The sequence below is a fragment of the Anolis carolinensis genome, unplaced genomic scaffold (genome assembly GCF_035594765.1).
Source record: "Anolis carolinensis isolate JA03-04 unplaced genomic scaffold, rAnoCar3.1.pri scaffold_8, whole genome shotgun sequence".
NCBI lineage: Eukaryota > Metazoa > Chordata > Lepidosauria > Squamata > Dactyloidae > Anolis > Anolis carolinensis.
In genome coordinates this window covers 7112400-7128261 of record NW_026943819.1, presented here as the reverse complement: position 1 = coordinate 7128261, position 15862 = coordinate 7112400, and the positions used below count along the sequence as shown (strand labels likewise).

The following is a 15862-nucleotide window of genomic DNA, read 5'->3' as shown; positions in this document are numbered from 1 at the left end:
GTGAGACTCTACTGTACTGGCAAATCCCAAATTTTGGGGTGATGTGGTGCTTGGGGAACCAAAGTGGCTGGCAACAGTTTTTCTCCATAACTTGCAAAGAGATCTGTCTGGTAATAATAAAGCTGGACTTGGGGACAAGCCGGATATGATTACAATGCGTCCATAAATTAGAGGATGCAGTTGAAAAAAAAAACCTGCGGCTGAATACAAAGGTATGTTTGCGATTTGTATACATTGACCCTAAGACTTAAATAGGCTCTTTTTGGACTTCTAACAATGCAGAAAGTCTCCTGATAGAATGTATGTTCAATAACACTTTGGAAGTGTTTCATGTGTCCTTCTGTCCCCTCCTTCTTGGCAGTTCGGATTCGGAAGGCAACTTTGAGACACCGGAAACCGAGACCCCGATTGACGCCCTGGGGAAGGAACTGGTGGACCCATTGGAGCCGGAGCCCGAATGTCAAGGTAAAAGGGTGCTAAGCTATTGGTTTTTTTAATCATCCATTTTTAGGAGATCACCTGGTGTGCATCTCTACACTGTTAAATTAATGTGGTTTGTGTTAAAGTGCTGAGCTGCTAAACAAAAGGTCACAGGTTCAAATTCGGGAAGCGGAGTGAGCGCCCGCTGTTAGCTCCAGCTTCTGCCAACCTAGCAGTTCAAAAAATGCAAATATGAGTAGATCAATTTGTACCGCTCTGGCGCTCCATGCAGTCATGCCTATGGCCACATGACCTTGGAGGTGTCTGCGGACAACACCGGCTCTTGGGCTTAGAAATGGAGATGAGCACCAACCCCCAGAGTCGGACACGACTGGACTTAACATCAGGGGAAACCTTTACTTTTACTAACTCCACTTTACCTGCTAAGGCTCTATGCTATGGGATCCTGGGAGTTGTATTTTGGTGAAAGGCCCGGCTGTGGCGCAGGCTGGTTAGCAGGCAGCTGCAACAAATCACTCTGACCAAGAGGTCATGGGTTCGAGGCCAGTCCGTGCCTGCGTTTCTCTCTGTCTCTGTTCTATGTCATGGCATTGAATGTTTGCCTTATATGTGTGCAATGTGATCCGCCCTGAGTCCCCTTCGGGGTGAGAAGGGCGGAATATAAATACTGTAAATAAATAAATAAATACCTGCACTCTTGGACAGAGAAGGTTAAAGACCACGTAAAACAGCAACGACCACGAATCCATTGCTTTGAGCCAAGTGGTGTCAATAGTGTATCCTTATTAATGAGCTCAGGACCCATTTGCAGCAGTGAAGCAAGCTGAGGACAAAGGAGGAAATGGGTAGAGGAGAAAGAAACCAGGACATTTTAAAAGCAGATGAAAAAATGAGATGGCAGAGGATTAATTGAGGATTGTCCCTGTTGGAGAATATAACTGTGCCAAGAATTATGTAAAAGGGCAAATGCTGCTCCATTTCTGTGGCTGTAAAGAGGGGAGTTTGGGCAAAAACAGCCCTAAATGTGCAGCCATGGGACCATGCTTTAGGTTTATGTTCTAATTCAGCATGTGCAGTTCAGAGCATGGATGGCCAAAACCATGGCATTTGTGCATGGAAATTGTGTGCTGAGCCCTCTTCACAACACATCAGGAGCCGAACCAAGCTATATAAGGAAAAACATAAATCCTGCATGTGAGCGTCATATAAGCCCATACAGGGGAGTGGGGAGAAAGTCCCATTTTTTGTTGCTGTACGTTCAAATTTGCAACGGTTGATTCATAGCTATTTTCCTTTGACGTTGGCAGCCTTGTCAATATCGAGTCGGGTTTTCGAAAATTGTGCTCCGAGGAACTTTGCGGTTTTTTCGCATTTCTTGGCAGGCAGATGCGTAATGCTGTTCTCTGTGTGAGCATTTTTTCGTGGGCAGGAATTCATTATCCTGGCTATTTTAATATGTATTGGGTGCATAGGTTCATTCAAACTGATTTCTCAGCTGGGTTATCTGTATATGATTTATATTTTAAAATGTTTCCCAAAGTGGGTAAAAAAAATTATTATTATTGTGTTGTTGAAGGCTTTTATGGTCGGAATCACTGGGTTGCTGTGAGTTTTCCAGGCTGTCTGGCCATGTTCCAGAAGCATTCTCTCCTGATGTTTCACCCACATCTATGGCAGGCAGTGGTGAGGACTGTGGGGGAACTCTTTGTTTGAAGGTGTTAGCTGGCCCTGATTGTTTCCTGTCTGGGATTCCCCTGTTTTCTGAGTGTTGTTTCTGAAATGATACACTTAATATATTGGGTTTATGGTTCCCGTCCCCTTGATCAGGTTGTGTAAGTGTTATTTATTACTATATAATTGTACTAGCTGTGCCCGGCCACGCGTTGCTGTGGCAAAGTGGTGGTGGTATTGGTTAAAAATTGTTGTGTAATTTTTATTTGACGTTATTTGCATTTTTAATTAATTTTATTGTAAGTTATATTTTTATTTATTATATTTTATTATTTTCTTGTATTATTTTTAGTTATTTTCTGTTATAGTATTTTATTGTATTAATTATTTAGTGTTTTTAATTATTTTTTATTGGGTTGCTAGGAGACCAAGTGGGTGGAGCTTAGCCTTCTAACTGACAGCAATTGGATAAAAGCAATTATTCCTCTCTCTCTAATTAGGACTTTATTTTTCTTTTCTTTTTGTTGTATCAACCTAGAGGCGTGGATGATGGGTTGTGTTGTCAAATTTCGAGGTTGGGGGGCCTGTAGTTTTGTTGTTTTGTGGGTCGCCGTGTTGCCATCACTCTTTTATATATATAGATTGTTTTACCTTGTTTAATAATGTGTTATTATGCTGCTATGTAATGTATATGTTGTTTTTATGATTAGAAACTGTCCTGAGTCCCATCCGGGAGATAGGGCAGTATATAAATAAAGATTATTATTATTATTATTATTATTATTATTATTATTATTATTTTATTATGACACAGCAAACAAGATAGATATGCTAGATTTCATATCATAAAATCACAAGTCTAACACTTCCCAAGTGTCTAGGACTGTGTGATGTATTTTCGGATGATGCACGCAGATCCCAGCAGGGTGGCCTTTTGCAGCTGGCAGATCGTAGATGATGATGATGATGATTATTATTATTATTATTATTGTTTTACTGTCCTGATTTTAGGAGGAAACTATGCAAATGAATAAAATCTCGCTACCAATATTTAAAAACTCTAAAATCAGGACAGTAAAGAAAGATCAACACTCAGAAAACAGGGGAATTCCAGACCGAAAACAATCAGGGCCAGGTAACACCTCCTAGCAAAAGACTCCCCCAGGTAGGAAGTAGCCAGGCTTTGAAGTTGCAAGGCTATTCAGTGCTAATCAAGGTGGCCAATTGCATCATTCACACTTGCCCCTAACAGACAAGAGTTTTTTTTCTCCCATCCTGGACATCTAAGTGGACAAAGACACTGAAGTGCTAAAATATCTTGTTTTTAATGCGACGGCTGTCCTGCATTTGATCTGATTTATTATCTCAGTGTGCAATGAGATTCAGCTTACCAGCCCAGCTGGCTTCTATATATGGAATGCAGAATGCACATATTTGGCATCCCTTGAGTCAAATTTAAAATCTAAACCTATCTGTTCACCAGGACTATCATATTTGTGTTATTAGGTTGTGGACAATGTGTTGAATGAGTTACATGGAACAATGCACCCGAATGGGCCACATACATGAACTAGTAAAAAAAAATACTGAAAAATTACCCAGGGGTCCTTTACATTATTACAATGCTATCTATCTATATATATAAAAGAGTGATGGAATCCTGGCGACCGCCAAAACAACAAAACTAAACACTCCACAACCTCGAAAATTGACAACACAACCCATCATCCACGCCTCTAGGTTGATACAAAAAAAAGAAAAGAAAAATAAAGTCCTAATTAGAGGGAGAGGAATAATTGTTTTTATCCAATTGCTGCCAGTTAGAAGGCTAAGCTCCGCCCACTTGGTCTCCTAGCAACCCACTCAGCCCAGGGGACAGGCAGAGTTAGGCCTCATTTAGGCCTCTTCCATACTGCCTATAAAATGCAGATTATCAGATTTTAACTGGATTAGATGGCAGTGTAGACTCAAGGCCCTTCCACACAGCTATATAACCCTATATATAAGCTATATAATATAACATCTTATATTATCTTATATTATCTGCTTTAACTGGATTATCTGGACTCCACACCTTTACCCTTTACCTTAACTACCACCAATTCCTCAATACTTTATTTCCCATACCACCATACTTCGCCACAGCAACGCGTGGCCGGGCATAGCTAGTGATTCTATATTAATTCATGACAACACTTTGTGAATTCCCGGGGCTGCAGTTTAGCAAGGCTTTGAATTCCCATTTAGAGACATTTAGGGCTGTAGAATTAATGCGGTTTGACACCATTTCCACTTCTGTGGCTCAATCGTGTGAGTTATAGTTTGGTGATGTACCAGACCTGTTTTGTAAAGAAGGCTAGAAAGCTTATAAAGCTACCACTCTATGAAGCCACAGCATTGAGCCATGGCACTTCAAGCGGTGTCAAACTGCATTAATTTTACAGTGTAGATACCCTCTCAGATACCACTGTGAGCAGTTGAATTATGGCTTTATTTGGTCAGTGTGAACACTCCAGAAATAGCAAGGCCTTGCTGTGCTTTGTAATTTTCAGGTGCATCCTGAGGAAGGATATGTATAGCCGCGGGAACTTTTTATTGTTGCCACTGTTGACCTTAAAGAATTCTTAGCCAAAAGTCTGGACAATTATGTCAGATGTTTTTCTGGGTCCCTTTTGAATTGACTTTTTCTTATGCCCATGGAGACGCTGAGGATTATATTTCAAGTTTTTTCAGCATCCAATGATTTATATCATTGTGAAAGCAACCAAAGCTGCATCTACCTTGTAGAGTTAATGTAGTTTAGTACCACTTTCACTGCCACGACTCAATGCTACAGAACCCTGGGATTTGTTGTTTGGTAAGGCATCAGCAGGCTTTGACAGAGAAGGCTAAAGACCCTGTAAAACTACAACTTCCAGACATAGGTCATACAGTAGAGCAGGGGTCCCCAAACTAAGGCCCGGGGGCCGGATGCGGCCCTCCAAGGTCATTTACCTGGCCCCCACCCTCAGTTTTATAATATAATATTTTATATCATTTTAAATAATGTAATATATTGTATATACATATAATATTGATAATAATATTATAATGTTATATGATATAATACTAATAATACCATATAATAATATTAATTATATGATGTATATTACATATAATATTACAGTATAGTGGTATAGTTCAATATAGTAATATATAATGCTAATATTTTGCTATGCTAATAATATAATATATTGTATGTACATACAGCTGCTCTGAGTCCCCTTCGGGGTGAGAAGGGCGGGATATAAATGTAATAAATAAATGTAGTAAATGAATAAATGAATAATTTTAGACTTAGGCTCACCCAAAGTCTGAAATGACTTGAAGGCACACAACAACAACAATCCTAATTAACTTGACTATCTCATTGGCCAGAAGCAGGCCCACACTTCCCATTGAAATCCTGATAGGTTTATGTTGGTTACAATTGTTTTCATTTTTAAATATTGTATTGTATTGTTCTTTCATTGTTGTTGTTGTTTTGCACTACAAATAAGACATGTGCAGTGTGCATAGGAATTTGTTCGGTTTTTTTTCTTCCAAATGATAATTCGGCCCCTCCACAGTCTGAAGGATTGTGGACCGGCCCTCTGCTTTAAAAGTTTGAGGACCCCTGCAGTAGAGTCTCACTTATCCAACATAAATGGGCCGGCAGAACGTTGGATAAGCAAATATGTTGGATAATAAGGAGAAGTTAAGGAGAAGCCTATTAAACACCAAATTAAGTTATGATTTTATAAATTAAGCACCAAAACATCATGTTATACAACAAATTTGACAGAAAAAGTAGTTCAATATGCAGTAATGCTATGTAGTAATTACTGTATTTACGAATTTAGCACCAAAATATCACAATGTTTTGAAAACATTGACTACAAAAAAGTTTTGGATAATCCAGAATGTTGGATAAGTGAGACTCTACTGTAGTTTGAATCTGGAAAATTGGGAAAAAATTTGGAAAGAAAAATTAAAATATACGGCCGCAACTGATATCAGAGAGAACTGGTATAAGATGCAATATAGGTGGTACTACACGCCAGAAAAACTATCAAAATTTAATAAAAAGAAATCTAATATGTGCTGGAAATGCGGGGGGAAAATGGGACATTTTTTCATCAGTGGTGGTCCTGTGAGAAAATTATTGAATTTTGGAAGACTGTTCACGAAATGACACAAGAAATTGTAGGAATTAAATTTAAATCAGAACCGGAAATGTATTTATTAAGTTTCTCGAATGCAAAATTTAAGAAGAATGAAGATAAAATACTTTTCTATTTAAGCACTGTGGCAAGATTAACAATTGCAAAGATCTGGAAAGGAAAAAAGACTCCCAATCCCCGAAGAATGGATAATGAGAATACTAGACATAGTCCAAATGGATAAGTTAACACAAAAAATAAGAGAAGGGAAAAACAAAACAGACTGGACTAACTTTATAAAATTCCTAACAAAAAGAAGAATGGATTTTATGATAGACCTGTCTAATATATAAAGTAGATTAAACAGAATACATAAAGACACAATTAATGAAAGAGACAAAGATGGGAAGCCAAGATGGGAAGTATACCCCGTTTTTTCCCCCTCTTTTTTCTTCCTTTTTTTCCTTCCTTTTTTTGGTTTTTTTTAACCTCTATTTCTATGTTTATTTTTTCCTCCGGTTGCTCCTGACACGATTTTTTTTTTCCTCTTGATACTTTCCCACTTTTCTATTGATATATTGTTCCACCACTTTCAATGTACAGTAGAGTCTCACTTATCCAAGCCTCACTTATCCAAGCTTCTGGATAATCCAAGCCATTTTTGTAGTCAATGTTTTCAATATATTGTGATATTTTGTTTCTAAATTCGTAAATACAGTAATTACTACATAGCATTACTTCATATTGAACTACTTTTTCTGTCAAATTTGTTGTATAACATGATGTTTTGGTGCTTAATTTGTAAAATCATAACCTAGTTTGATGTTTAATAGGCTTTTCCTTAATCCGTCCTTATTATCCAAGATATTCACTTATCCAAGCTTCTGCCAGCCCGTTTAGCTTGGATAAATGAGACTCTACTGTATTATGTTTCACTATAAAATAAAAAAAATTATTCACATAAAAACAAAAAAAACCCTACAACTTTCATGAGTTCATAGCACTGTGTTATGACATGATGTCAAACTGCATTAATTCTGCAGTGAAGATGCACTTAAGTTTTCTCGACAAAAACCTAAGTGTCAGCTGGAGATTCCGCCAAGCAGGAAGCAGCCAGGCTTTGAACTGCCTGGCTTTTCAATGTTGATCAAGGTGGCCAATTGCAACATTCACACTTGCCTCTAACAGACAAGAATTCTTCCTCTCTCCTTGGACATTCCACAGATATATAAACCCCACTTGCCTAGTTTCCAACAGACCTCACAACCTCTGAGGATGCCCGCCATGGATGTGGGTGAAACATCAGGAGAGGCGGCTTCTGGAACATGGCCAACTCACGGAAAACTCACAGCAACCCAGAGGTTATGGTAGTTCCTGTTTTCAAAAGAACTTCCTCTTTTGCAACTGTTTCTTGTTGCTTTTGCAATGCTTTGATGCACCAACATCTTGGTAACAAATGTATGGGGAAGTTGTAAGCTTGACTCTGAATGCATCTAGACTAGAACGGATACAGTTTGATGCCACTTTAACAGCCGTGGTGTTGTAGTTTTACAAAGTTATACTTCTCCACCAAAGGAGAGAGAAAGATCTGGATGCTGATGGAAGAAGGGACGTTGCAGCAGCCTATTTGGCAACTTTTGGAGCCCAGAGTTTGTTGCATAGCCTGGTATGCTCTCCGTCCTCTTTTAGCCCAGGATGTCAGTTACAGACATTTAAATGATGACCTAATTGTTTCTAACCGACATCCTTCTGCGTGGAGCTTGCAAATCCCAGTGCTGCTTCTCCTCCATTACTTGGTGCCTCCAGAAGTCTATGCCAAGTTTGAATTTTTGAGCATGGCTTCTTTTGTTTTGGAAAAGTCAACCATCTTTCTAGTTCTCACAGTCCTCCACTTTCAATGTGGGTAGCGGCAAAGGACCCCTGTGAAAGTCGGGGAAGAACCCTATTTTTTTATCCAAGAGAACCTTCCTAGGAATCTCTAGATCCTTCATCACATACCTGTGGTGAATGTTGGATGTTGGACATAGAATTGCACCGGAAGACCTACAAATGCCTAGAGAAGTGGTCTCAATTTATTTATTGATTTATTTACAGTATTTATATTCCGCCCTTCTCACCGCGAAGGGGACTCAGGGCGGATCACATTGTACACGTATAAGGCAAACATTCAATGCCATATAACATAGAACAGAGACAGACACAAAGGCAATTTAACCTTCTCCAGCTTCCAGCTTCCTGAGGGTATGCTTGATTCCGGCCACAGGGGGAGCAGCTGCTTCATCATCCACTGCGAAGGAAACTTCCTCATTCTGGCTGGATGATGTTGTAAATTAGCCTCCCCACATATAAGTGGTACCTACATTTCCTACTATATTTTGGAAATATATTCCCTACTATATTTTGGGTTGCTTAAGTCAGCAACGAGCAGGGGCTATATTTTATTTTTAATTGTCGGGTGCTCACCCCAACACGGGCTGGCCTCGAACTCATGACCTCTTGGTCAGAGTGATTTATTGCAACTGGCTGATAACCAGAATGCTAACCAGAATATAATTTTCATTATATTTTAGGATGCAAAAGAAGGGAAGCAAGGGGAATTTGGCTAAGAGATTATGGTGGGAGTTGCTATGGGATCTGGGGAGTTGTAATGCGGTGAGAGGTCTTGCGCAAAGATCAGCATTGTCTCTGAAAAATCCTGCAAATCTCTTGGGAAGACAGGCGGACAAATGTCAGGGTGCTGGAAGAAGCAAAGACCACCAGCACTGAAGCGATGCTCCTACTGGACTGGCCACGTTGTCCAAATGCCCAATCACTGTCTCTCAAAGCAGCTACTCTACTCCCAACTCAAGAATGAAAAATGGAATGTTCATTGATTGAAAGATGGGCTTGAAGCTAACCTTTAAAACTGTGGTATAGACACCGAAAACTGGGAAGCATTGGCTCTTGAGTGCTCTTACTGGAGGTCAGCTGTGTCTAGCAGTGTTGTGGAATTTGAAGAGGCATAAATGGAGGGTGAAAGGGAGAAACGTACCAAGAGGAAGGTGTGTCAATCCAATCCTGACCGGGACCACCTTCCACCTGAAAACTGAAGTCCTCACCATGGAAGAATATGCGGGTCAGTAATAGGGCTCTGCAATCACCTACGTAACCACCGCCAAGACACTACATTTGGAAGGCCATCATATTCGGACAATGAGGGATCGTCTAAGGAAGGCACCCTGAGCCTTTAGCCTTGTTTATGAATTCTTAAGCAGATACTATTGGAACCATATATTACTTTTTAAAGATCTATTTTGCTCTTATAAGGAAAAGTCTTGGCTAGTTTTAAAGAGATGGAACATGGAGGGATAAATCAGCAGAAACCGGAGTGTCCATTTATCTCTTTCTCCCGACAGCTCTTTGAAGCCAGCTCTGATATAGCCGTGTTTAAGGAGGAAGAGAGACTAAAAACAGGAGGCAGGAAACTGTTCATTACACTCAGCTGAGGTTGACTCAGCACCAAGTCGGAGGAGAAGTCACAAGGCAAGCTGCAGATTTTAAAAAATAAATCATCGCTTGGACATTGGATTGTCTGCTTGCGTGAGATGGAATCAGCAGAAGCAGTGGTGTTAACATCGAAAGCCACAAAATGGTGTCTGCCTTTTACTGTATCTTAGAGAAATGCTTTAAGGGAAGACATGAAGGTCAAATCTGTTGACAACGCATATAGTCTATTGGTTTAGAATGAAAATTTCCTCTCCTTTTTGGCACCAACGTCTTATTCTTTATGGCATTCATGCTGCTGCAAGCAGGGTTTTGGAGCTCTAGTCACAATAAACATCATTTTAATCACGAACGACTGCAGCAATGACTCCTACTTCTCCAAGCAGTTATACAGTATCATCTCACCGAACAAACTGTGTATGTCAGCCTTGGTCTCACAATAGAACGGTTTCCTTCCAGGCATCCAAGCCAGTCTTTTTCTATCAAAGCCGTAGTGGAATTTTATGATGCTGCTCTTCTCCAAATTCAGCACCCTGCCTCCTCTAAAATCCGCACTAAGAATAAATCTGTCAGTGGCTCCTATAAAACTGCCTTAGCAATTCTACTTACAGCCGTTTGTTTTTGGTAATTCCTAATATTGCAGAAAGACTAGGAAAGGAAGGAAGGAGGGAGGCATCGGTTTCATTTACTGCGGAAAGGCATGATGGAAGACCGGCGGATGGAGTCAAAATGCTGCAGACACAGGAGTCCAGACTCCATAAAGTCCTGCCAAAAACCTTTGATTTGGTTCCTTAATGCTCAGCAGACATAACAGATTTCCCAATCCCAACTACAGTAGAGTCTCACTTATCCAACACTCACTTATCCAATGTTCTGGATTATCCAAGTCAATGTTTTCAATGCATTATGATATTTTGGTGCTAAACTCATAAATACAGTAATTACTACATAGCATTACTGCATATTGAACTACTTTTTCTGTCAAATTTGTTGTATAACATGATGTTTAGGTACTTAATTTGTAAAATCATAACCTATTTTGATGTTTAATAGGCTTTTTCTTAATCTCTCCTTATTATCCAACATATTCGCTTATCCAACGTTCTGTCGGCCCGTTTATGTTGGATAAGCAAGACTCTACTGTATATATTTTGATTTAAAGAGGAAAAAAGGAAGTCAAGATTCCAAAGAAATGTACACTGAACTTTTTATTCCAGTGGCAATGGGCTCGTATGCACGTCTTGTTACTTTTGAGCGAAAGACCACACTAGTTAGGTTGCTGTGAGTTTTTCGGCTGTGTGGCCATACTCCAGAAGCATTCTCTCCTGACATTTCACCCACATCTAGGGGAGGCATCCTCAGAGGTTGTGAGGTCTGTTGGAAACTAGGTTTATATATGGTTTATATATCTGTTGAATAATGTCCGGGGTGGGAGAAAGAACTCTTGTTTGTTGGAGGCGAGTGTGAATGTTGCAGTGAATAAAAAACAACATTCAGAAAGCAGAGGAATTCCAGACAGGAAAAAATCAGGGCCAGCTAACACCTCCCAAGAAAGGGTTCCCCCAGGTAGGAAGCAGCCAGACCTTGCAGCTGCAAAGTGATTCAATGCTAATCAAGGTAGCCACTTGCCACATTCACATTCAGCCAGACAAGAGTTCTTTCTTCCACCCTGGACATTATTTCACAGAAATATAAACCCCACTTGCCTCGTTTCCAACAGACTTCACAACTTCTGAGGATGCCTGCCATAGATGTGAGCAAAACGTTTGAGGAAAGTATGAATGTTGCAACTGTCCACCTTGATTAGTATTGAATAACCTTGCAGCTTCAAAGACTGGCTGCCTCCTGCCTGGGGGAATCTTTTGTTAGCACGTGATGACTGGCCTTGATTGTTTCCTGTTTGGAATTCCCTTTTTCTCCTGAGTGTTGCTCTTTCTTTACTGTCCTGATTTTAGAGTTTTTAAATATTGGTAGCCAGATTTTGTTCATTTTCATGGTTTCCTACTAAAATCACGACAGTAAATAAAGAACAACACTCAGATAACAGGGGAATCCCAGACAGGAAACAATCAGGGCCAGCTAACACATCCCAACAAAGAGTTCCCCACACAGTCCTCACAACTGCCTGCCATAGATGTGAGCGAAACATCAGGAGAAAATGCTTCTGGAACATGACCATATATCCCGGAAAACTCACAACAACTCTGTGATTCTGGCCATGAAAGCCTTCGACAACAAATTGATGGATTGATTGATTGACTGATAGATCTAGGATAGGTATATTGTGCCTCATCCCAATGGAGAGGGCGGCAGGCTTTTGCTGCTTTGGATATCAAAATATCATGGGCTTAGTCCCAACCCTGCAAATGCCTAGGTGGATGGGTTGTGAATAGCAACATAAGCACTCACCCTTTGCTCTGTCTGCTGGAACGTGGGTAATGTGTCCATTAACATTCTCTCGATCCAAACCGGCAGCCGTTGCTGAATTCCCAGAAGGCAAAGAAGGAGCTTGCTTCGTGCGAGCGGTCGTTTGCATTGGCATGAGGGAGCTGCAGAAGAGCAGAAAGTAGGCCGTATGTCTCATTTAGCAACCTCTTGTCAGAGGCTAAATAGAAGTGCCAGTCTATGGTGATTTGAAGAATCTTGCTGATGCTGGTCTGGAATAGTTATTGGATGGAAGGTTGCATTAAGGGAACCCAAGGACGGTTTTGATGATATGAAATCCAGCATATCTATCTTGTTTGCTGTGTCATAATAAAATAATAATAATAATAATAATAATAATCTCCTCAAAGCACAACCAGTACAAGAAAACCGCACTACAAACTAGAGCTGACAGCTGGCACAACAAAACATGGCATGGAAAGTTCCTTGACAAAATTGAAGGAAAAGCTGATAAGGAGAAGACCTGGCTCTGGCTCACGAATGGGACCCTGAAGAAGGAGACAGAAGGCCTGATCCTTGCAGCCCAGGAGCAAGACATCAGAACAAAGGCAACTCAGGCCAAGATCGAAAAATCAGCTGATGACCCAAAATTCAGTCTGTGCAAGGAAACCGACGAAACCATTGATCATCTCCTCAGCTGCTGTAAGAAAATCGCACAGACAGACTACAAACAGAGGCACAACTATGTGGCCCAAATGATTCATTGGAACTTATGCCTCAAGTACCACCTCCCTGTAGTAAAGAACTAGTGGGATCACAAACCTGCAAAAGTATTGGAGAATGAGTACGCAAAGATACTGTGGGACTTCCGAATCCAGACTGACTAAATTCTGGAACACAACATACCAGACATCACAGTTGTGGGGAAGAAAAAGGTTTGGATCATTGATGTTGCCATCCCAGGTGACAGTCGCATTGACGAGAAACATCAGGAAAAACTCAGCCGCTATCAGGACCTCAAGACTGAACTTCAAAGACTCTGGCAGAAACCAGTGCAGGTGGTCCCGGTGGTGATGGGCACATTGGGTGCCGTGCCAAAAGATCTCAGCCAGGATTTGGAAACAATAGACATTGACAAAATTATGATCTGCCAACTGCAAAAGGCCACCCTGCTGGGATCTGTACGCATCATCCGAAAATACATCACACAGTCCTAGACACTTGGGAAGTGTTCAACTTGTGATTTTGTGATACGAAATCCAGCATATCTATCTTGTTTGCTGTGTCATAATAAAATAATAATAGTAATTTTATTTTTGTATGCCCTCTCCATCTCCCCAATGGGGACTCAGAGCAGCTCACATATCATACAATCATATAATATCATAAAATCAATAGTTAAGACATCAAAGAATACATATTGTGGATTTCTTGCTTGGAGCTGAGCTAAATTATTCTTCCAAGACCCATATTCGGGTCAGCTTATACTTGAGTATATACGGTATATTCATTGGCCGTCTTCCATCCAAGAACTAACTAGGGCTGACCCTGCTTAGTTTCTAAGATCACACAGATTTGGTACTTTCACAGTGTTTAGACCCTGGTTCATTCTCTGTGGATGAGAAATTGCATTCAGGGAGTAATGGAGCCGTGGCTGCACAATGGGAATGCAAACTATGTGGCCAACTCCCTGTCTCGCATTCTCTTGTCTCCCAGTCAGTTGGGTTTCATTCTGCAGCTAATATCTCATCCTTCCCTCTGTTGCTTTCTAGTTAGGGAAAAAAATGGCAGAAGCTTTGTGAAAACATAGCACAGTTATTAAGAGAATCCATCACTGTGTATTCTTGGATTACAGTGTAGACGCCTTGTCTGGAAGCAGTACATCCATATTCTAGAGATGGAGTATGGACAATATAAACGAAATTGGGGCTTTCTGAATCCCGTTTTAGAGATAAAATACCTGATCTCCTGTATGAATTTACCCAGGTTTTCAGATCATAGAATTATAGAGTTTGGAGAGTCCATAAGGGACATCTAGTCCAGTCTTATGTCATACTAGCTTGGGTACCCGGTAGTGACTGAGTTGCCGTATATACTCGAGTATAAGCCGACCCGAATATAAGCCAAGGCACCTAGTTTTACCACAAAAAAACTGGGAAAACATTGATTCTAGTATAAGCCGAGGGTGGGAAATTTCAGAAATAAAAATAGATACCAGTAAACTTCTTTTTCTTTCAGATTCCTCTACTTTAGACCAGTCTGTATTTTATCAGGTTTCCTGTGTTTTTCTTTAGTAAAATGTTAGTTTGTCGTTTTCCTTAATCTCTCTCACATTTTAGAGGGTTTTTTTTAAATACTGGGGGCTATTTGGGTTATCTAAGTCCACACTGCCCTATATCCCTGTTCAATTTTGGTGCTAAATTTGCAAATACAGTAGAGTCTCACTTATCCAAGCTAAACGGGCCGGCAGAACGTTGGAAAAACCTATTAAACATCAAATTAGGTTATGATTTTACAAATTAAGCACCAAAACAGAAAAAGCAGTTCAATACACAGTAATGTTATGTTGTAGTTACTGTATTTACTAATTTAGCACCAAAATATCATAATATATTGAAAACATTGACTACAAAAATGGCTTGGATAATCCAGAAACTTGGATAAGTGAGGCTCTACTGTATAGCAATTCCTACATAATATTACCATGTATTGAACAGCTTTTTCCGTCGATTTGGTATAAAACATGATGTTTTGGTGCTTAATTTGTAAAATCTTAATGTAATTTGATGTTTAATAGGCTTTCCTTAATCCCTCTTTATTATCCAACATTTTTGCTTATCCAATGCTTTTATTTTTCAGTGATTGGTTTGGGGGGGGGGTGCCAAAATTCTGTTCGCCTACACTTGAAAATTACCTAGTTGGCTCTGTTGCCAAGTCATATCCCCTGGTCCCACCTTCCTCCTTGATACTTTTCAAAAATCAGATATCCAATTCAAGGGCAATTTGCTCTCCAGTCCAGCGGGGATTACAAAAATAAACACTCCTTCATGATGCCTTTGAAAAGACCTTCTTTGTCTATCAAGGGAAGGACATTTGGCAGTGGCTCTGAAACCACGCTTCTTTTCTTGGCATTGTTTATATCATTTTATATCATGACAAAGAGATCCAACAGTTAATTGATAAGAAAAGGAAAGCCTTCCAAACATAGCAGAGAGACACCAACTAAGAAAATGATCTACGCCAGTGCAAAAGCTGAGGTCCAAAGAAGGACCAGAGAACTCATGAACATCTGGTGGACAAAGAAGGCTGAAGAAATACAACACTTTGCAGATACCACAAAGCTCAGAGCTTTTTTTTAAGCCACCAAGGTCATCTATGGACCAAGAAATCAACCCGTCTCCTCACTTGCAGCCGCCGTTAATCCCTGCGCCCATTTGAATGTAATCTTCAGCAAAGAGGGCGAGATTAAAGTGCTTCGTTGCTATCCGCGTTTCACCTAATTTGAGGCTGCAAGTATTCATTTGGATGCATTTTTTAAATTGCTAGGTCCCGTTGACTCATCCTCCCTGTTGCATCCCACGCCTGCTTTTGAAAGGAAGAAAGGAACAGCATTAAAAAAAATAAAACTCATGCAAAGTTGTGAATCGGACATTGGTTCTTGCTCTCTTCCTAGTTATAACAGAAATACCTGTCCAGCTTTT

At 40.1% G+C, this 15862-nt stretch overlaps 1 protein-coding gene across 6 annotated transcripts in view; it reads left to right on the top strand.

Annotated features, from left to right (window-relative positions):
- tacc1 (transforming acidic coiled-coil containing protein 1) overlaps positions 1-15862 on the top strand; it is a 90229-nt gene that overhangs the window by 33718 nt on the left and 40649 nt on the right. For all 6 annotated transcript variants that reach the window (XM_062961365.1, XM_062961366.1, XM_062961368.1 and 3 more), the window contains exon 2: positions 362-465. In XM_062961365.1, coding sequence (XP_062817435.1) covers positions 362-465 — 104 coding nt within the window. The remainder of the gene's footprint in view (positions 1-361; positions 466-15862) is intronic.